The 22,013-nt window shown below is 36.6% G+C and overlaps 2 protein-coding genes across 3 annotated transcripts in view; one reads left to right on the plus strand and one right to left on the minus strand.

Annotated features, from left to right (window-relative positions):
- LOC135225711 (protein argonaute-3-like) overlaps positions 1–22,013 on the plus strand; it is a 470,090-nt gene that overhangs the window by 36,408 nt on the left and 411,669 nt on the right. For both annotated transcript variants that reach the window (XM_064265079.1, XM_064265078.1), the window contains exon 2: positions 13,948–14,117. In XM_064265079.1, coding sequence (XP_064121149.1) covers positions 13,968–14,117 — 150 coding nt within the window. In that variant the 5' untranslated portion in view covers positions 13,948–13,967. The remainder of the gene's footprint in view (positions 1–13,947; positions 14,118–22,013) is intronic.
- On the minus strand, positions 58–4,206 carry LOC135225284 (uncharacterized). The gene is made up of 2 exons (XM_064264614.1): positions 3,972–4,206; positions 58–1,097 (listed from the first exon to the last, which is right to left on the minus strand). The coding sequence occupies exons 1-2, from the start codon at positions 4,204–4,206 to the stop codon at positions 58–60; spliced, it is 1,275 nt and encodes a 424-aa protein (XP_064120684.1).

Genomic DNA, 22,013 nt, shown 5'->3' on the forward strand with positions numbered 1-22,013 from the left:
CAAAATGGACTTACAAATCTTGAATAAACATGTGAATCTAGATACAAACCTATATGATCACAAATCTAGCTTCTTAGGGACCTTAGTTATCTGGCCTGATCGGGTGCGATTCTCAACAGAGTACTCAAGAGGGAATACAGGCTTAGATTTCTCAAGAGGGGATTCAGGCATGGATACATTTATGGTTTCTGTTATAGCTTCAGAGTCAAAACTTGAAATTTCCAGATAATGTAGTCTTTGTATAGGCCTGGTAATTACCCCTTTGGAAGTTTTTACATTTACACTTCTAATAAGTCCATCTTTGCCTGGAAATACATCAACTATCACACCCAAGGGCCAATGCAGTCTGGGCAAATTATCTTCCTTCACTAACACTAAATCGCCCTTTTTCAGGTCACAATTTGGAGTGAAACCCTTAACAACACACGGTAAATTCCTGATATAATCATTGCTCCATACAGTCCAAAACTTATTTAAGATCTGCCTTCTTAAGATTTCTCTATCACTTAAATCCTTAGCTGAAATACAAGAAGGGGCAGTGTTCACCGGAGTTTGAAAACCTGTACTTATCCCAATAAGAAAATGAGAGGGAGATAAAGGGACAGGGGCATCAGGTTCATCACTAACAAAAGTCAAAGGCCTGGAATTTACACATGCCTCAACTTCATGTAAGGTCGTTTCTAATTCACACCTGGAAATATAATTACCACCTAAAGTTTTTCGAACAGCAAACTTTACTGATCTTATTAAACGTTCCCACCAACCTCCCCACCAAGGAGACCTTGGAACTATAAATCTCCAGTGGGGAGACAGGTGTCCATAAACCTTTTGCAATTCACTGACACATGCAACAAAGGTCTTAGCATCATCGGAGTACAGCACTGATGGAAGGCCCCTACGAGCAATAAATCTGCGAATTGCAAGCATACAGTCAAAGACACTCATGGAGTCAGTAAGCTCTACATGTGTGGCGCGGACTACAGCACACGTGAAAAACAAAATATAGAACTTTTTCAATCCAAAATCAGCACAAAATAGAGGACCAGCAAAGTCGAGACCAGTTACAGTAAATGGTGGTGCAGCCTTCACCCTTAATTCTGGTAAAGGAGCTACAGGTTGACTGCAAAAGCCCTTGAATCATGTCCTTTTGACATCTAACACATTTCCTTGATGACAGACTTTGCTAATACTCTAATTCCTATTATCCAAAAAACTACTTCTTAAGGAAGACATAATAGAAGAAACACCTGCATGTTTAAGAAATATATTTTGAAAGCTGACAAGTAGTTAGCAAAGTGACATTTGGGTATTATTATGGGTGTTTACTTTCATAGGTTAAATCTGCATGCTTCAAAGCCTACCCTTAATTTCTCAATAAACCTTGGGCTCATCTAGAAAAGGATCCAATTTTACACGAACTTGACCCCTTTGGAATAGGTTTTTTTCTCAATAAAGCATTAACTTCCGAGGGATAGACCTCTCTCTGTACACAATAAATCATTTTAGTTTTGGCCTTCTCTAATTCATCTGAAGTCAGTGGGCCTGAAGTTCCCAAACATTTAATTACATGCATTTTACAGTTATGTACAAATCTCAAAACCCAAGCCATTACATGCTGAGCTTTACTAAAGTGACTCCATCTATCAAATTCAAACAAAGATGTTTCTAAACCTAGAGCAACACAAGTCATATCGTCCTTACAATTAGCTTCTTCCATAGTAGAAAACAATTGTTTACCTTCATGACAAAAATACAAAGGTTCAGATAGCCAGGAGGGACCATTTACCCATAAACTGTTAGCCGATAGCTGATCACCTAACATCCCCATGGATATCAAATCAGAAGGGTTGTCAATTCCTGAACAATGATGCCAACAGCTAGGTGGAGTTATACTTTGGATTTCAGTAACTCTGTTAGCTACAAAGGGTTTCCATTACAAGGGTCTCCTTGAATCCAAGCAAGTGCTATTTTAGAATCAGTCCAACATATGAGGGAGGTATCATTACCCAAACTTAGAGCATTCTTTACAAAAACTGCTAACCTTGAACATAATAAACTCCCCATTAATTCCAGTCTAGGAAGAGTTACTGTCTTGATAGGTGCTACTCTAGATCTGGATGCCACCAATGACACCTTATAAGAACCATCCTGAGAGCAGGTGCGTATATATACACAAGCACTGTACCCCTTTGTGGAAGCATCTCCAAAGGCATGTAATTCAATTTTACAAAGACCTGCCCATGAAGTATCAGGAAAATAGCACCTATTAACATTCCAAGATTTCAGAAATTTAGTACACTCAACCCACTTCTGAAACTTAACCTGCAGTTCCAGAGGTAATAAATCATCCCAAAGAAGACCCAATCTCCAAATGTCCTGAAAGAGTATTTTACCATACATTGCAAAGGGACTTATAAGACCCAGAGGATCAAATAATTTAGCAATAAGACTCAAAACTGATCGTTTGGTCAACTCCAGCTCTACCTTGGAGCTTAGTTCAATTCCATGAAAGGCAAAATGTATCAGAATTGTTATACCAATGCAATCCTAACACACTAGTAGCTTCATCTTCTTTAACAAGATTAATTCTATCATTAAATCTAGAAGTCACTAATTTGCTCTTAGGAAACCCATTTGGTCAAAGGCATACCTGCCAGAGATAAAACCTTACGAGCCTCACTGAACTTGGCATAAGCTTCATTAAAGCTGTCAGCACCACTCAACCAATTATCTGCATACGTACATATTTTCCTTTAACTCTTGTATTACCTCAGTCATTTTACACTGTTCAAGATGATATAGAATTGTAGCATTTAATAAAAAAGGGCTAGCAGTGTTACCAAATGGAACACGCCGAAATCTCATAATTCTAATACCATTTTCACACTTCAGTAAGAAGCATTGTACATCTCTATCTTCTCGTCTCATACTCACCTGTAAAAATGCCTTGTTGATATCACCTGACAAGGCTATAGGCCATCTCCTAAATCGAATCAGAATTTTTACTAAGTCTGGGTTAAGAGAGGGGCCAGTTTGGAGACAATCATTCAAAGATACTCCATTGTAACTAGCAGCAGAAGCATCAAAAACAGGTCTTACCTTTGTACTTGTACTAGCCTCTCTTACAACAGGTCTGTGAGGCATATAAAAAATAGGGAAAGCACTACTAATCTCATTGCTAGGAATTTCCTCAATTATACCCTCCTTTTCATACTCATCAAAAACCTTGTAATACTCAGTTTTCAGCTTAACATCCTTATCCAATTTACAGTGTAATTTATTTAGTCTCTTTAAAGCAAGTTGTTTATTATCTATTAGATCACTCTTAGCTGTTTCACTTTTCCAAGGTAGGGCTACTTCATATCTACCTTCAACAAATTGAATTTTCTCAGAAAATTCCTGCAATGTGAAATTTGACTCTTAATTGATTATTGGACTCCTTAGGACTAATCCCTACAGATTCCAGATCCCAAAATTTACTTACATCATAATCAGACACCTTTGAAATACACAACATTTGAGATGACATACAGGGATAAAAGGATTAGCATGCCAGGCACCAGACAGTACCCAACCAAATACAGAGTTTTGAGCTACAATTCCATCAAATTGAATTACATCATCAGACTTAAGAACTGCCAGTATGTATCCAAACCTATCAATATATCAATATTCTCATGTGAATTATTCTGATAATCATCAGCAAGTTGTACATGAGAAAAGGCATTTAACATATTATTTGGAATAACTGGTCTAATCAAGGGCTGACATATCTTAGGAATCTCAACAGCTGTCAACAAATGTGATAAATTATTACGATCAAGTACCTTCAATTTATAAATGTTACTTAGGCTACTCTTACTTGACTTGTCACCTCCAAATACTGAATATGCAAGGGGCAGACTAGTAATCCACTCAGGTTTACATTTCCTTACAATATTACTACCAACATAAGGTAAGGTCAGACCCACTGTCAAACAAAGCTCTTTCTTCAATAGGTATGCCATTAGATCCCACAACACGAATCTTTGCAATTTGTAAAATAGTACAAGTTACATTTGTAGAAGCAACGTTATGAAGAGCAGCTCCAGCAAAATTAACAGAGGAACCTAACTCATTACCTTTATTTACAATTTCAGACCTGTTCTCTACTGCAACCTTTATGGAGTCATTATCCTTATTTGAATCCAACTTAATACCACACATTATGAGGTTATGTTTTCCATTACATTTTTTACACTTGGAAAAACACCCTTTAGCTAAATGACCCTTTTTTAAACACTTAAAGCACAATCCAGCAGATTTTATTTTTTCAGCACGCTGTGGCCCATTCAATTTCAAGGTTTTCATAACAATTTTCTGTTTTATGTTTTTTAGCACAAAATCCACAGATAGGATATTCAACCTCTGATGAGGTATGCAGAGCAGATGCAAAGGTTACCTTCTCCCTTGAGCCCTTAGAGTGCCAGTTTCTTTTTTCTTCAGATACTCTAGGATTTTCTGGTTTCCTAGAAGTAACATCTTTAAATGTCTCCGACCTTTCAATAGTTTCAATTTCTTCTTGTAAGAATTTCAGAAGCCTTTCCAAATCACTTTCATGACCAGCGCCTTTCCTAGCCCACTCCATTCGTATTTCACTCGGAAGACGAGAAAGAATAATTGGCGTCGGTAAAACTTCACACTGCTTACCAGATACACCTAAAGCCTCTAAACTTCTGATATGCGCCAACAACTCATCCTGTAGATTCCACAGCAGGTAAACATACTTAGGACCTCCTGCCCTAACAGGAACCTTGTCATTTAAAAGTGCTTGAACATGGGCAAATATCATCCTCTCTGGCCTTCCAAATCTCTCCTTAAGTAGATCACATGCAATCTTATAATTTACACTTCGTGTGAGATAGACCTGAGATAACTGATTTGGCTTCTCCTTCCAGCAATGACGCTAAATAACTAAACTTACTTATTACTGGTATATCTGAATTGTCTACATGGCAACTGAACTGGTCCCAAAAGGACTGCCATTCTGTCACTGCTCCTTTAAATTTCGCAGTTCTAGCTTAGGCAGCTTCACTTGTGCACTGAAAGATCCATTAGTAGTACTACTATCATCATCACCTTTTTGTCTAACTCTAGGAGTTTTCTCGGCAGCCTTAATCCTAGGTATAAGAGACGTCGTTCTAAACTCAAAGGCCTTGTCCAAGTCATCATCAAGCAAGTCACTTTCTAACTCAACTTCTATTTCTGACTGTATACTTCATCTAACTTGGACAAACGAATATCAAAATTTTCAATAACAGCCTTCAATTCAACTGCACTAAGGACAGGCCTTCCTAATAAACTTACGAGTTCCTTTCCTAGCCTAGAAACCCATCCTCTGGCTGCATTTCTCTTCTTTAACAAATTCTCCATCTTGAACTATTTATTAGCATATAATTACTCACAAACGGGTTCTTGATATCCTTTCCCGGGTCTGGGCACCAAATGTTCTTAATATATGACTAACAACTTCCAAGAAGGGTTGAGAAAGGAAAGCCGGGTGGTGACGCCGCTGTTTCTAACTGTATTCTGTTTAAATTCTCACAACAAACGATGACAACAAGTCATTGGAAAATCTTACAGGTTCACAAAACAGTAACAATCACTTATTCTCAAATTTCTTACCCAACAATTACAAAGGCAAATCACTCAAACCAAAGCAATATAATACAATTAATAATAATGCAGTATTTCAATAAACTTAGATTATTTAATAAAATTCGTAACTCAAATGACATTAAAGAAAACGTTGAAACAGCAAATTAAATGGCATACTCAACTAAATAAACAAGTAAAGCCTTTCACAAAGTTAATTCCAACACCCTATAAGCAAGATGGCAGACTTTCTTCTTTTCCTAAGGGTATCTAGACACTTGGCTCCTTCAACGAATAGGGGTTACAGGGCTATGTTAGCATCTGTATTTAAACACAGAGACATAGACCTGTCTAATAATAGTGATCTCTCAGACTTCATTAGGTCTTTCGAAACTTGTTAGTGCCCGAAAGATTTAATAGCTTGGAACATTGTAGCAGTGCTCAAATGGCTTTCGAGTTCTTTTGAATCACTGCGGACTTCTTCGATGAAGAACCTAACCAAAAAGATAGTATTCTAGATAGCCTTAGCTTCAGCAAGATGTGTTAGCAAACTCTATGGAGGAGTAGCAGTGATGTAGTGGTTGCACGAGAGAGAGAGAGAGACGCAGGCTGGTTGTTCTCATTAGGTTGTTTGTGTTTGTTGGTAGGAAGGGTTTGGTTGTGTTCTGTATTTGCTATATTGTGTTTTAGTTTATTTGTTGTAGTTTAAGATAGTATGGCGAAGGTTTATGTCTGTGGTTTTCCATTTTGAGAGTGAGAGAGTTGTGCGGTTGGGTTCGTCTGCGGACTCAGTCGCGGAGCCTTGAGGGTGTCAGAAGTCAGCAGTCTGTATTTAGCAGTCAGTCAAGTAAGGCAGTGTTATTGGATAGTCAGTCTGGTCAGAGGTAGTGAGTTGCTGTTGTATTGTGGCGGGATCACAAGCAAAAAACAAAAGTAAGCTACAAGAATTCCCCACATTTACTTTATCGAACACGGCTGATAAATAGTTCTCCCAGCCACACTTTCCCCTTTTACGTACTAATCACATGCAGGACAATCGGTTCAGCGAGGTAAGACAACACTAAAACTCTCAGAACATGTGTAGTACTCACCCTATATTTGACACACTCAGGGTGAGATGCTGTGTTGTCTACTGGATACAGTCATCGAGACACAACAACTGATGAATTTCAACACAAAAAGTCAGACAAGCACTTTTTGGAGGTCGAAGTCAGTGTTTGCATCTCATTACCTGGAAGAAATTGAGACTGTGTTTGAAGACTGTATTCCTCTTAGTCCTATTTCTGTACCTGGCATAGTGTTAGGAGAAACGGCATAGGGGGTTGGTTCCTCTCTTTCCTCTGTATTTTCGCGTTGTATCGATGTTGCAGTGTTAAGGGAAGATGGGGGTACTTTTACCTCGAGTGCTTGCCAGTCAGTTGTCAGTTGTTTTTGGTACAGTGGTTCTAGGTTTTTAATATGGGGTAGGTGACTTATTGTTCGCTTGCATACGGTATCTGGCCTTCGCCCAGGGCAAGGGCAACATGTGTTTTTACCTTTGTCAAGTCAGCAGTGAACTGCCATGACTACAAAGGCATTGCATTCTATGTAGAGCACCCTTTGGACAAACATCCAAGCTCTCTACTAAGTAAGATGAGCACCGACCAGAGGCAGTATTTTTCTGCAGTAGCTCTCTTACAAGGTAAGGTACAACAAGCAATGGGTATTCAGCTGTATAATTGTTCGGTAAGACACTGCAATAAAAATAGAATTTTTATAATAAAATTACATTTTATTGCATACTTACCAAACAATTATTTAATTAAAGCCCTCCCTCCTCCCCACATATGGAGGTTTGGGCAGAATGAATTGATGACACCTGGTCTGTTGCACCTGTTCCTCCCTCGAGTGGCAGGAGATGATGTCACCTACATCAGCGATGGCGGCACCACAGCGAAAGTTTTAATCATTTGTGTGCTGTGTAGGGAACCTACAGCTGTACATAATTTGTTCTGTAAGTATGCAATAAAATTACATTTTGTTCTGATACGTAATACAAACCTTTCATTCCTTTAACAATAGAAAGTATATTCCTATTGTTAAAGGACCTCAGGTTTTTTTAGTTAGGAAAAATACAATTTTCGACATTATTTGTTCCGATACATAATACAAACCTTTCGGTCCTTTAGCAATAGGAATATACTTTCTATTGTTAAAGGACCTCAGGTTTGTATAGTTAGGAAAAATACAATTTTCGACAAATTGTTATTTTATTTTACGTGTATATATAATATATATATATATATATATATATATATATATATATATATATATATATATATATATATATATATATCGAGCTACAATGTCCTTTAATATCTAATTCGCTCTACCTCGGAATTAATATATTTTCATATATGCTTAACCGAAGGGGAATTTTTTTTCTTTTCTTTCTTGATAATAGACTTGCCTGGACCAGGGCGCGAACCCATGGATCCTTTCAAATCCAGGAATCTCAGTGATTATATATATTATATATATATATATATATATATTAATATATATATATATATATATATATATATATAGATATATATATATATTTATTATATATATATATATAATATATATAATATATATATATATATATATATATATATATATATCCTCTGGTGACACTACATTCTTGAAGTTTTATGTACAACCTGGAGTGATTTTGCCAAATCTTGAGGGCTACAAGAACAGCTGATTACTATTACGTATCATATAGACTAATTAAAGTAAACGTATCTTTAAATAGGCTTATATATTATTATCAACAAAACATTTCCTGCCATGAGTCAGAGGGCATTTAATGAAACGAACACTTCTCTGTCCTATCTGTTCAGAAAATAAACGTTACGTCAATCCCCGAGACCATTGTTGCCAAGGCGTCTCTCTCTCTCTCTGATCAAATTACACTGGAACCTTGACATACGATTGCCCTAATATACGAATGTTTTGAGATACAACAGAAAATTTGCAAAAATATAAGCTTTGATATACAACGAAATATTTGAGATACGATTTTGCGATGAGTGTTAGTTGTATAGGTGACCGATAAATGGCGTTCAGTCTGTTTGTTTATTGGTGCTGCATGTTAACACATCGTTGTTTAGTTCGTTGTATTTGTGCCTATTTTTCGTGTTATTTTGTCTTATTTTATTATTAACCATGGGTCTCAAAGCTAAAGACAAAGCAGGTGATAAGAAAAAACCCAAGAAAATGATTTCAATGGAAGCAAAACATTAAATTATAGCAAAGCATGAACGTGGCGTTCGTATCGTCGATTTGGCAAACGAGTATGGTCGAAATCCTTCTACAATATCCACGATCATCAAGCAGAAGGAAGCTATAAAAACCTTCCAAAGGCATCACCATTATTTCTAAACTACAAACTGATTAAAAAAAATAAATAAAAATTAGTTTAGCAATGTTATTTCATTTGTGTTTGTTACGTAGTTATTAGTGTACATACGTAAATAAAAAGAGAACAAATCGTTCCCTGCCACCTTTCCCTACCTCCTCCTCCTGCTGGCCTCACGTCATCTTTCGTTGTGGTAAGTAAAATTCCTTTCTTTTTTTTAATTGATTTTATTAACATTTATTATCATTTATCACATTGCTATGTTATTTTATCATTGTGTGTTATTACTCGTTTATTTGTGTATAAAATGGTATATTATATGTAATTTAGCTGTGTTTAGGTGAGGTTTCATACCGCTAGAATGGATTAATACATATTACATTATTTTAAATGGGAAAAAATGCTTTGAGATACAACTGTTTTGATATACGACGATGGTAACAGAACAAATTAAATTTGTATGTCAAGGTTCCAGTGTACTGGATAATGTCTCTCTTTGGATACTTCGATTTTGCCAAATCTTGAGGGCTACAAGAACAGTTGATTACTATTTACGTATCATATAGACTAATTAAAGTAAATGTATCTTTAAATAGGCTTAAATTATTAGTATCAACAAAACATTTACTGGCATGAGTCAGAGGCCGTTTAACGAAACTAACACTTCTCTGTCCTTAACTCGGAGCGTCGGAAGACCGCCTCTTCTGAATACCCTCTTCTCTCTCTCTCTCTCTCTCTCTCTCTCTCGCTCTCTCTCTCGTCAATCATCTCTATCACCAATCTCTCTCTCATCTCTCTCTGATCAAATTACAGGATAATGTCTCTCTTTGGATACTTGGAATTTGCGTTGTAATCTAACCAGAAACTTTGTTTTGTTATTATTACTGGAAACAAGCAATGATTTTTTCATTATTTGCGCTTTTGGACGTATATGTAAACTTTGCGCACCGCAAGCTAGTATGTATTCATTCGCTCGGAAACTAGTTCCGCATATGAGGCGTCACTAAAACACATAGAAAAATACGACATAAAAAGTGTCGAAAATCATCATAACCTCAAATTTTTTTTGAAATCTAACCAGAAACTTATTATTATTATACTGTGCTAAACTATAAAGGATTTTTATCATAGTATGCGTTTTTTAAAAGCATCGTTAACTCGGAGCGTCGGAAGCGTCAGCGTCATAACCTCGGAACAAGCGTCGTAACCCAGGACGGATTTTTCCATTGAATATTTAAGAAAAAGCGTCGTACCTCGGAACGTCGTAAGCCAGAACCGTCGTAACCCGGGGACCGATTATTGTTATAATTGTTATTATATATATTATAATATATATAATATATATATATATATAATATATATAATTATATATTATAATAATAATATCCTATATTATATTATATATGTTTATATATATATATATATATATATAGTATTTAATTATTATATTATAGTATATATATATATATAGATATATATATATATAATATATATATATTTATTTATTTTATTTAATATTTATATATGTATATTTAATATATATATATATATATATATGACTGGTAAAAGTGTTCTGTAACAACAGAATTCCATCTAATAAAAGGAGCCCATAAAAACACCAAAATGTAGAGAGAAAAGTACTATATTTCAGAGACTGCTGTCTCTCTCTTCAGTATGAATGAGAAAAGTTTACAGAAAAGGTGGTATTTATACCAAGAGATTCATCCACAAGTAAGCCAATTTAGGTCACCCCCGCTGATAATCTTCCTTTAATCTTCTTAAGCGTTGTTTGAATGAACACTGCGTCGACGATGTCTGATGTCCAATTCCCTTTGAGATGTTCATTACCTGCTTCTCTTTTATTAAGGCCGATTCCATCATTTGACTCTTGTACCGGCAGTTGCTGCTATAAATTACACGTGACATATTCCAGTTTATTCTATGGTTATGTTCATTTATATGATTGAAAATAGCCGAGTTCTGTTGTCCATACCTAACTGACCGTTTGTGTTGTATTAATCTCTGGGAAGTGATTTACCTGTAAATCCGATGTAAGATTGGTCACAGTCCTGGCATGGGATCTCGTATACCCCAGAGTCTTTGGGCGATGTCTTTTGTTGGACGTTAATCAGGGATTTGGCTAAGGTATTTGGGTAGGTAAATGCAAAAGGGTTGGATTTCCCAAGGGTGTGAGTTACTCTCTTAATCGTCTCCAGGTGGGGAATTTTTATTTTATTGTTGGGTGTGTCCTCTGGTCTTGTCTTTAGGGGGTCGGTAGAAAATTACGTTGCTTTTTGAATTGCTTTCTCAATTATATGGTCAGGAGGTACTTTAAAGATGAAAGTTGCTTGCGAATTAGTTCAAATTCTTTTTCCAGGAAATCTGGGAACAAATTCGTAAGGCTCTTAGGAATAGGTTGCTGGCTAGACCTATCTTGATAGTATTGTCATGATAGAAAAGTAGTGAATATATGAAAGTGAGAACGTTGGTTTTCTGTATATGGTAAATTTTGTATTCTGTCGTGTCTCTGATTTTATTCAAAACATCAAGAAAAGGAATTTTGTTGTCTGTTTCCCATTCAACTTTAAATTTGATGCTGGGCACTAATGCGTTTAATTTTGAGAGGAATTCATTAAAATTACCCCACTTATTATCCAAAATGTTAGTATGTCATCCACGTATCTCATCCACAGCATGTTTTTCGGGTGTATATGGGTAGTCCTTTAAGTCCTATTTTAGCCAATCTGTACATGGAATACTTTGAAACTACAGTAATAAATGCAATAAAACCCAAAAACATGCTGTGGATGAGATACGTGGATGACATACTAACATTTTGGGATAATAAGTGGGTAATTTTAATGAATTCCTCTCAAAATTAAACGCATTAGTGCCCAGCATCAAATTTAAAGTTGAATGGGAAACAGACAACAAAATTCCTTTTCTTGATGTTTTAATAATCAGAGACACGACAGAATACAAATTTACCAATATACAGAAAACCAACGTTCTCACTTTCATATATTCACTACTTTAGCTATCATGACAATACTATCAAGATAGGTCTAGCCAGCAACCTATTCCTAAGAGCCTTACGAATTTGTTCCCCAGATTTCCTGGAAAAAGAATTTGAACTAATTCGCAAGCAACTTTCATCTTTAAAGTATCCTGACCATATAATTGAGAAAGCAATTCAAAAAAGCAAACGTAATTTTCTACCGACCCCCTAAAGACAAGACCAGAGACACACCCAACAATAAAATAAAAATTCCCCACCTGGAGACGATTAAGAGAGTAACTCACACCCTTGGGAAATCCAACCCTTTTGCATTTACCTACCCAAATACTTAGCCAAATCCCTGATTAACGTCCAACAAAAGAACATCGCCCAAAGACTCTGGGGTATACGAGATCCCATGCCAGGACTGTGACCAATCTTACATCGGATTTACAGGTAAATCACTTCCCCAGAGATTAATACAACACAAACGGTCAGTTAGGTATGGACAACAGAACTCGGCTATTTTCAATCATATAAATGAACATAACCATAGAATAAACTGGAATATGTCACGTGTAATTTATAGCAGCAACTGCCGGTACAAGAGTCAAATGATGGAATCGGCTTAATAATAAAAGAGAAGCAGGTAATGAACATCTCAAAAGGGAATTGGACATCAGACATCGTCGACGCAGTGTTCATTCAACCAACGCTTAAGAAGATTAAAGGAAGATTATCAGCGGGGGGTGACCTAAATTGGCTTACTTGTGGACGAATCTCTTGGTATAAATACCACCTTTTCTGTAAACTTTACTCATTCATATACCTGAAGAGAGAGACAGCAGTCTCTGAAATATAGTATTTTCTTTTCTCTACATTTTTGGTGTTTTTATGGGCTCCTTTTATTATATATATACATATATATATATACTATATATATACTATATATAATATATATATACTATACTATATATATATATATATATATATATATATATATATATATATATATATAATATATATATATATATATACACTCACTCTCTCTCTCTCTCTCTCTCTCTCTCTCTCTCTCTCTCTCTCTCAGTGTATCACCTAAATTGTTACATATGGAATATTATTTCAGTGGTTGGATAACAACACAATTTGGCTTATTTACCCATTAGTTGGGAAAATAACACACTGGCAGGCATATTTGCCTTTGCCATAAAATAAACTAGGATATGGGTCCAGGGGTTGAAGCCTCATGGTAAGGTTATGATATTGCTGTTGAAAATCACCAATACAGTAGATCCAACTCAGATTTGCTTCTTATATTTTGCACTGTATCTGACAATCACTAGTAGGAAAAGCAAATAACATTCCTGTGCAGCTTCCATAACTTTATCTTCTTGTCAGTTCCCACTACTCTGGACTGGGAGCAGTTGTATTTTTGCTTGGGGTATATGAAATAGGTACAGCAAAAGCTGGTAAGTGCAAGAATATATTTTATACGATCATTTCCACCATGTAACTCAGCATGCATAGTCTGCCAATTACAGAATAGTTCAATGTAGCCCTTGAAAAAAAAAATTCAACTTTTAGGCTGGTAAAAGACTCTTGTAAGTCTGAATCATGGTAGTACAGACTAATTTACTGAATGTGGGTTAGGTAAAACTCTCCCGAAAGACCCATTGAATTGTGTAAATTGGTTAATGTGTTTAAGTTTACTTTTAAGGGCTTGGAAAGTAAGGCTGGTGATTGGTCCTTAAGTTGTCCTAGTAGTCTTCATGCAAAAAAAAAAAATGGTTTCCTGCAGTATGTTATTAGAACTTTTGATCATCCATTGCAAATTGACAGAGTAGGATTGAAAGCTTTTGTATTTTCAATGACTTTTACAGCAATTTTTTGTGTTAATTAGAATATAAATGGAATTTTGCCTTTGCAGGATCATTGCATCAAAGCAGTATGGAAGAACAACCCCCAAAACAGGCACGTGGACGAGGTGGTCGCGGGGCTATGGTTTTGCAGGCTTTGCAAGCTGCGGCTCGTCAGCCTGGCCAAATAGCATCGGCCTCTGCTACACAGCCAGGCCCTGCTGTTCCACCTATTGTAAAGGTATGTTGTTTTGAGTTTTCTTAATCTCTGAATTTCTGTAAAGAAAGAATAACATGAGTCATTGTTCTTAATGCATCAGGTTTTTCTTCACAAACATCTTCCTGCTAAACTTTACATTAATTATCTACTTTAGATCTTCAAATGCACAATTTCTCCAGGCTGCTGCTGCTTATCCACCATCCCCACCCTCCTCATTCCATATCAGTTACATAATGCAGTGTTCTATACTGTACGTATTTTGATTGTTTCTATGCAATTTATTAACCGTCGGTCATTTACAATTGGAATTACCTTCGGCGAAGCTGGAAAACGACCACTAAATCTTCAATAAGTTGGTTAAGCAGGAACTGCCATCTAGTAGGTAGGAATACCCGCCTGCCTGGATGTAAACATTTCAGTTTCCTTTTGGCCATCATGCAATGCAGATGTGTTTTTGTGAGCTCTTGTCTAACTTTCATTAAACTCACTTTTCCCAGTGGGATCTTTTCTTTTCATACTTTTTTATGTACTGAATATACTGTGTTTGATATTTATTAATATACAAATCCACAATTTGTTATAGCCTTTTGTAGGTCACCTCCTAGCATATTTGATTTGGGGTTGGCAACCAAGGGTGTAACCCCCCCCCCCCCCCCATCCCCCCATCACATCCTCACTCCCTCCCCTGTGTATAAAGGGCGGCTGACAGTATATCTTGTATGATTATTTTTGGTTGTTGCTCTTCCTGCATTTGCTGTGGGCGAGTGTGCCAGGAGGAAACTTTGGAGAAAAGTTGCAGAGCGTTGTCGGAGGTTTATTACCCTTTTGTTTTGCCCTCGGTAACCGCCCTTTTGTCCTCGTTTCTCTCTCCTAGTAATTTTTCCCTATGGTGTTTTCTCTTTCGGGAGGAGTCTCTTCCTCGCTCACTTGTCATACGAAGATGGAAGGGGCGGTTGTTGGGCGACCTCTTCACAAGGGCCCCCTTCCACTTCATAGGGCAATTACCCTCTGAGCGAGAGGAGTCTCTCTACTTATCATTTTTATTCGGTCTTACCAAGCCACTATTCAGCTGTAGGATTCCTACACACGGCAAACTTAACTTCCAAATTTTTTGGCAGCGCCGCCATCATTAGTGTACCGCCCACTCCCAGGAAACAAGTATGTCGTCGTCACACCTCTTCAATTGGATTTCTGCTTGCTCTCGAATAACATCAGTAGCTCTGTGGACTTTCTTCGTTGTCTTTTGGAAGGTACTTGACTTACTCTGGACATTGGTGACAGACAAGTTTTTTGGTGTGCTTATTTCAGAATTAGCTTGGCTTATTTGTTCATTTTGTCAACTTTGCTGCCTTGTTTGTTTGCTTGAATATGTCTGATTCAAATTCATTTGGAGCAAGGTTTTGCACATAGGGATGCAAAACTAGGCTAATTAAAGAAATTTACAATTCTCACTCTTAAAGTGTATGAAATGTAGGGGTCAAGAGTGTTCTAAGGAACTTAGGTATTCCATATATCAGGATTGGGATGATGATCAATGGAAACTTTCAGCTCACATCATAAGAAGGTTTTGCATGATAGGAAGAGGAAAGCAGCCATTAGGGCAGATAGTAAGACTAGTGTAGTTCTTCCCTCTCCCCCTGTGTTGGCGGAGATCTCTACTCCTGCTGCTTCTCCTATTCGTAGTAATCTTTCTCCCATTCTCAGTCCTACCGCTTCACTTCCAACTCCTGTACCTGCTTCCCATGTTGCCTTTTCCAACACCATTGCTAGCCTCAAATCAAGGTTTGAGAGGAAATTTGAGTATTTGGCTAATACCATGATGGAGTTGGGTGCTTCCGTGAAATCGTTCATGGAGAAAAGTGAACACGTGAAAGTGCCCAGTGCAAGTGCAAATGAAGTGCTTTCTGAGGGGGTAGCTGTCCGTCCCTCCAGTTCTCCTAGACAAAGGTCACTGTCCCACTCCCACCTCGGGGAGAAGACATACTGGAGGTCCAAGGGAGACTGGCGGGGTTTGCCCATGGGCTGTTGCTCACTCTGTCCAACCTGAAGTGTCGAATCAGGTATCGACTGAGCACTGTTGGAAAGGCGTCTCTTTCGGTGCAAATTTGTCTGATTCCAGTGAGTCGTCGTCTTTGCGTTCACGTTGCTGGCGTAGTTCGTAGTCCTCTCGTCCTCTTAAGAGATCTTCGACTGCAGACATCTCCCCTCTCCCTGCCAAGAAGTCTAGGGATATGAATTCCAGTCGGCGCCCGTCTTGTAGTCATGTGGCTCAGGCTTACGAAGGGGATGGTTTGACCCTGACTCAGTGGACTCGACTGAGACTCGACAGGTACGGGTACCTGTGATATGTTTGCCTGTTCTTCAGTCGACTCTAAATTCTTTGACTTCGTTTCCTTACTTTTCTGCAGAAGCAAGACATAAACCTTCGTCGTCAGTTCTAACTGAGCCTTCCCAGGAAGACCACGTGTTAGCTCCTTTTCAGCAGCACTTTGAGGAGTTGTTGTCCTTCTTTAAGGGGAAGAATTTGCATTTGAGGAAGAAGCGGCCATGTCCCCTGCTCCTCCAGAGGTTCAAGAGCAGGACACGGGCCAGGAGCTCGAGCACAGGGAAGAGCTAGAGCGAGAGCGTGAGCAGGAACAAGTAGAAGAGAAAGAGTCAGGACAGGTTTTGACTTAATCTCCGACAGCTTACGCTTCCTTAATGAGGTTCCTCTTAGGCATTACATGTACCGAGGGTTTCATTCATTCCTATATGATTGCATAAGTTGAAGTAACTTGGGATGTGTTTTGGATGAGTAAGGATTTGTAAAGTTTTGTACTCTTTACCATATATAAATAGCAATAAAGAGAAACCTACAAAGAGAAGGAGAAAGGCAAGCACATGTACAGCAAGTGTATACTTCAGTTTACCTTGGTATGATGCATACATCTTTGTATACACAGACATGTATGTAAAGATTAAAATAATTTGAAAAATATAAAACTGTAGATTTTTAAAATAGGTAAGTGAAGTAAAAATAATCAGTATATGTACAATGCTGACTTAATCCAAATGGGGCAACAACCAACTAAAACCAAACCAATCAACTTGTGAGTGTTGTTTCAATTTTTGTTTTGAAATTTTGTCAGTCAAAAGTGGGAAAAAATCTCTCTCTCTCTCTCTCTCTCTCTCTCTCTCTCTCTCTCTCTCGTCTCTCTCTCTCTCTCTCTCTCTCTCTCTCTCTCTCTCTCTCTCTCTCTCTCTCTCTCTCTCTCTCTCTCTCTCTCTCTAGCATTTTTAGACATGGTCTTTGTTGTTTGAACTACAATCACTCCCCGCTTATCAGTTGGGGTTCTATTCCCCTGGGGTGTGTCGGTAAACGAAAACCGCCATTAACTGAAACTCAGTGATTTATGGCACAGATAACCGGAATTTGTCCCATTATGGTGTCATAAATCACCGATTTTATGGCACTAGACAAGCCCCATAAAACCGGGTTGCCAATATAGTCCAGGATTTTTAAGGCCTAAACGTCATGAAATCGGACCTAATTGGTACAGAAGATTTTTTTGTTTTTTTCGGATACAATGATGTGTCGAACATTCTAGAAAAAAAGTCCCAGCATGGGAAAATCCGGGAACTTGCGCAAAGTTAGTGTTTTCTCTAGCTACTGTCAAGTATGCTTACAACTACTGACTCTATCTTTGGTTGTCTATTATATACAATATTAGCGGTGCCAAAGCAGTTTTTTCCCTTTGTAGTTACACACTACAGTGGGGCCTCGTTATCCACGGGAGATGGGGCCCAGAACCCCCCGTGATAAGTAAATACCCGTGTTATCCTGATACCCCCTCAAAAATTGCTTAAAACTGCCTACTTTAATAGTTAACCCACCCAAGACCACTATTCCAATGTTTATAACTGCCTACTTTAGTTCAAACACCAAATATGTTTTCAACTATCACCTAAAACTAAATTCAAGACAGTTTTAAAGTTATTGTACAAAATTAGCCTTAACAAATAAATGTTGTATATGTACTACTGTACATATGTAGCCTACTAGCATAGGGATTACAGCTAGAAGCCTACATACGCATGGTGGGCCTCTTTTTTTTTTTTACAAGGAAAGAGAGGATGAGTGGTAAGAGAACTATCAAAATTATGTAAATCATATGGGTACTCACCAACAATCTATGTTGATAAAAGATGGCGACGATTTTGCAGTGCAATCCAGTAATATAATAACAATAATGCTACCAGCAGTATGCAGCGAAACATCTCTTCCCTTCGTCACAACACGTTAATAGTATATTCCATGTAAAAACCTTCATCTGACCTTTAGGCGTCTTTCCCATTAGAGTAAAAAAATCAGGGCTTTTGGATGCCACATAATTAACTCGTTTATATGGGTACAATTTAAAGAATGCGCCGCACACCACATTTCATAACAACAACAAACCTTGGACAAACGTGAGTAGGCCAGTGTTGCCAACTGGGAATGGCAATTTCTTGCTAGATTTTGTTCCATAAAAGGCTAAAAAAAATCACATACCGTATATACTCGAATAACGTGCAATCTCCCATATCGTGCGACCCCCAAATTTTCACCAATAAACAGTGGTTTTGTGTTTTGTCATGTATCTCATGTATCATGCAAGTTCATAAGGTTGGTGGTTTAGCCTGCTAATGGCCGAGTCATTCAGATGTGTGCTGATGCTAGTCAAGTTACGGTAATTTTCTTATTAATCTCGAGAATTGAATAGAAAATCTCAAGATTAAAAAAAAATCGCAAGATAATAAAATAATTGTAAAAATAACACGCCTTGGAGTCCTTAATCTATCTCTCTCTCCCCTCTTCTCTCTCTCTCTCTCTCTCTCTCTCTCTTCTCTCTCTCGTTCTCTTCCTCTCTCTCTCTGCTCTCTCTCTCAGGAATAAATACATACGTACTGTAATTTGAGTCTTTCACCAACGGGTATCAGTAAATGTGTAGACATTGTGTGCGTGTTTAAAAAAAATGTGCAGTACACACATTCCGATGTTTCGGTTTTTGGAATTTTTCAGATTTCGGAAATGTGAGGTCAGATGCATAATCAAACAAACACCACTACTGCAGCAAAAACATTTTTTCCCTTTATGTTTTTCATTATTGTTATTTATTAATTACAGTTTATTTAAATAAATATTAATATAATACTGTTAAATGAATGTGAGATAATTAAGATCACCTATAATAAAATAGTGGGACAATTAATACCATATGTTCACTAATAGGTATTATTTTCAAAACAAACATTCCGTAAAACACGAAAAATATATGTACATAACAATCAAAATATAATAATGTTTTGCAGTTCAACTTGTGAATTTTAACAATAAGTATGACTATATAATATATTTCACCATATCGATCTTGAAGTTGAAGAGTCGTAAAATTCTGAGGATGGTCCGGGAAAAGGATTTGTACTTTGTGATTACGTATCGCTACAACACCATGTGGTATTTTCATACCACTATATTGATGACGCATCGCTACGACACACTGGTGTTTATCATACCACTATACGTTAAAGTTAAAAACATGACATAGAATCGACTTTGCGACTTCGTTCACTTTGATATTTTTAACGATACAATAACTATCATTTGTACTACTAAAACCATCTTCACATAAGTAATTTTTCGTAAGATATGTGTTGTTGCAAAAGCTAGCTTATACATAAAAGGCTTTTATAATTTAAGTCATCTTAGATATACATATGTACCCAAACTCATTGTGGGGAAATTTACTACTGTTTCCTCGGATATTGAAATACTTTAGCATCATTCAAACACTTTAATAATATAATGCATAAATACTAGGCTATACATATTTACATCGTATACAAATACTACATACAGTTATATACATATACTTTTATATACAAAGTTAACAGTTATATACACATACTTTTATATGCAAGTTAATCATATGAGTAGTGATCAGACGACAGCTGTGCACTGGACTACGTACGTACTACTTGGAAGATCAAACAAACAAATTTTGTTGTTGTTAGTCGCTGGGATAGATTAACATTTTTCCAGAGATTAAAGAGCTGAATTTTGTTTTGAAGGTATGTCAACCGCGTTATTATATTATTGTTTTCACAAAGGAATAATTATATAAAGAAAATTATTGAGTAATTTTTGCCGTCAGCAGTCAGAAAATCACGAACATGGTAACGTTCAAACCTAGTGCCATCCATGGCATATGTCTATAAATAGAACAGAAGCAGAGGGCAGTCATTGGATAACAGATCTCCATGGCTACCAACCAACCAATCAGGTGTTAGTTATACTACTCTGTAATTTCTTAGAATGAACGTTACACACACGAAGCTAACGATGATGTATGTGTTTTGCATACAGTACGTAGTTTTAGTTTTTATTATTAGTGTAAGTATTTTACTGATTTCATGAAGAATAGAATGATTCCTTCTCATTACTTTGAATGCAAAATGGCTTGAAGATTCTTCCGCAAAAAGAAGAGAGAAAAAAAAATTTCCTTAGAAGATGATACCTATTTACTAACACGGTTGACATACCTTCAAAACAAAATTCAGCTCTTTAATCTCTGGAAAAATGTTAATCTATCCCGGCGACTAACAACAACAAAATTTTTGTTTGTTTTATCTTCCAAGTAGTACGTACGTAGTCCAGTGCACAGCTGTCGTCTGATCACTACTCATATGATTAACTTTGTATATAAAAGTATGTGTATATAACTGTTAACTTTGTATATAAAAGTATGTGTATATAACTGTATGTAGTATTTGTATACGATGTAAATATGTATAGCCTAGTATTTATGCATTATATTATTAAGTGTTTGAATGATGCTAAAGTATTTCAATATCCGAGGAAACAGTAGTAAATTTCCCCACAATGAGTTTGGGTACATATGTTTATCTAAGATGACTTAAATTATAAAAGCCTTTTATGTATAAGCTAGCTTTTGCAACAACACATATCTTACAAAAAATTACTTATGTGAAGATGGTTTTAGTAGTACAAATGATAGTTATAGTATCGTTAAAAATATCAAAGTGAACGAAGTCGCAAAGTCGATTCTATGTCATGTTTTTCCTAAACGCGTTGACTTAAAGGAGAATGTTATTTTGGTTGTTTTATCACTGCCACAAACCCATAACAATGCAGTGTATGTATGATAATTCTAAACTATTATTCACTACCAAAATAACGATGATATTTTGTATTGAAAATTAATGTTACATATATTCCAAACATTATTACTACGTAGCATGAATAGTACTATAAATATTTCGAAAGATAATCTTGCTGTGAACGCTACCATAATTTGATTTTCATATACGTACTTACATTTTGTCAGCTGGCTGGCCTCGCATAGATAAAATTGATTTCACTGATATGGAATTACTCCACGAATAGCCTTTTTATTATGAAGATATGACGACTTAAAGGAGAACGTTATTTTGGTTGTTTTATCACTGCCACAAACCCATAACAATGCAGTGTATGTATGATAATTCTAAACTATTATTCACTACCAAAATAACGATGATATTTTGTATTGAAAATTAATGTTACGTATATTCCAAACATTATTACTACGTAGCATGAATAGTACTATAAAAATTTCGAAAGATAATCTTGCTGTGAACGCTACCATAATTTGATTTTCATATACGTACATACATTTTGTCAGCTGGCTGGCCTTGCATAGATAAAATTGATTTCACTGATATGGAATTACTCCACGAATAGCCTTTTTATTATGAAGATATGACGATAATATATAAGGTAAAAAATGCTTTTATGTATTTCGTTTACGCTTCGTCGCCAATAACAAACAGCAATACTTACGATAATCTATGACAAATAGCGTTTGTATGACTTCATTGTTCAGAGAAGTTATATAC

This window comes from Macrobrachium nipponense, chromosome 13, assembly GCF_015104395.2.
Source record: "Macrobrachium nipponense isolate FS-2020 chromosome 13, ASM1510439v2, whole genome shotgun sequence".
In the NCBI taxonomy this organism is placed as follows: domain Eukaryota; kingdom Metazoa; phylum Arthropoda; class Malacostraca; order Decapoda; family Palaemonidae; genus Macrobrachium; species Macrobrachium nipponense.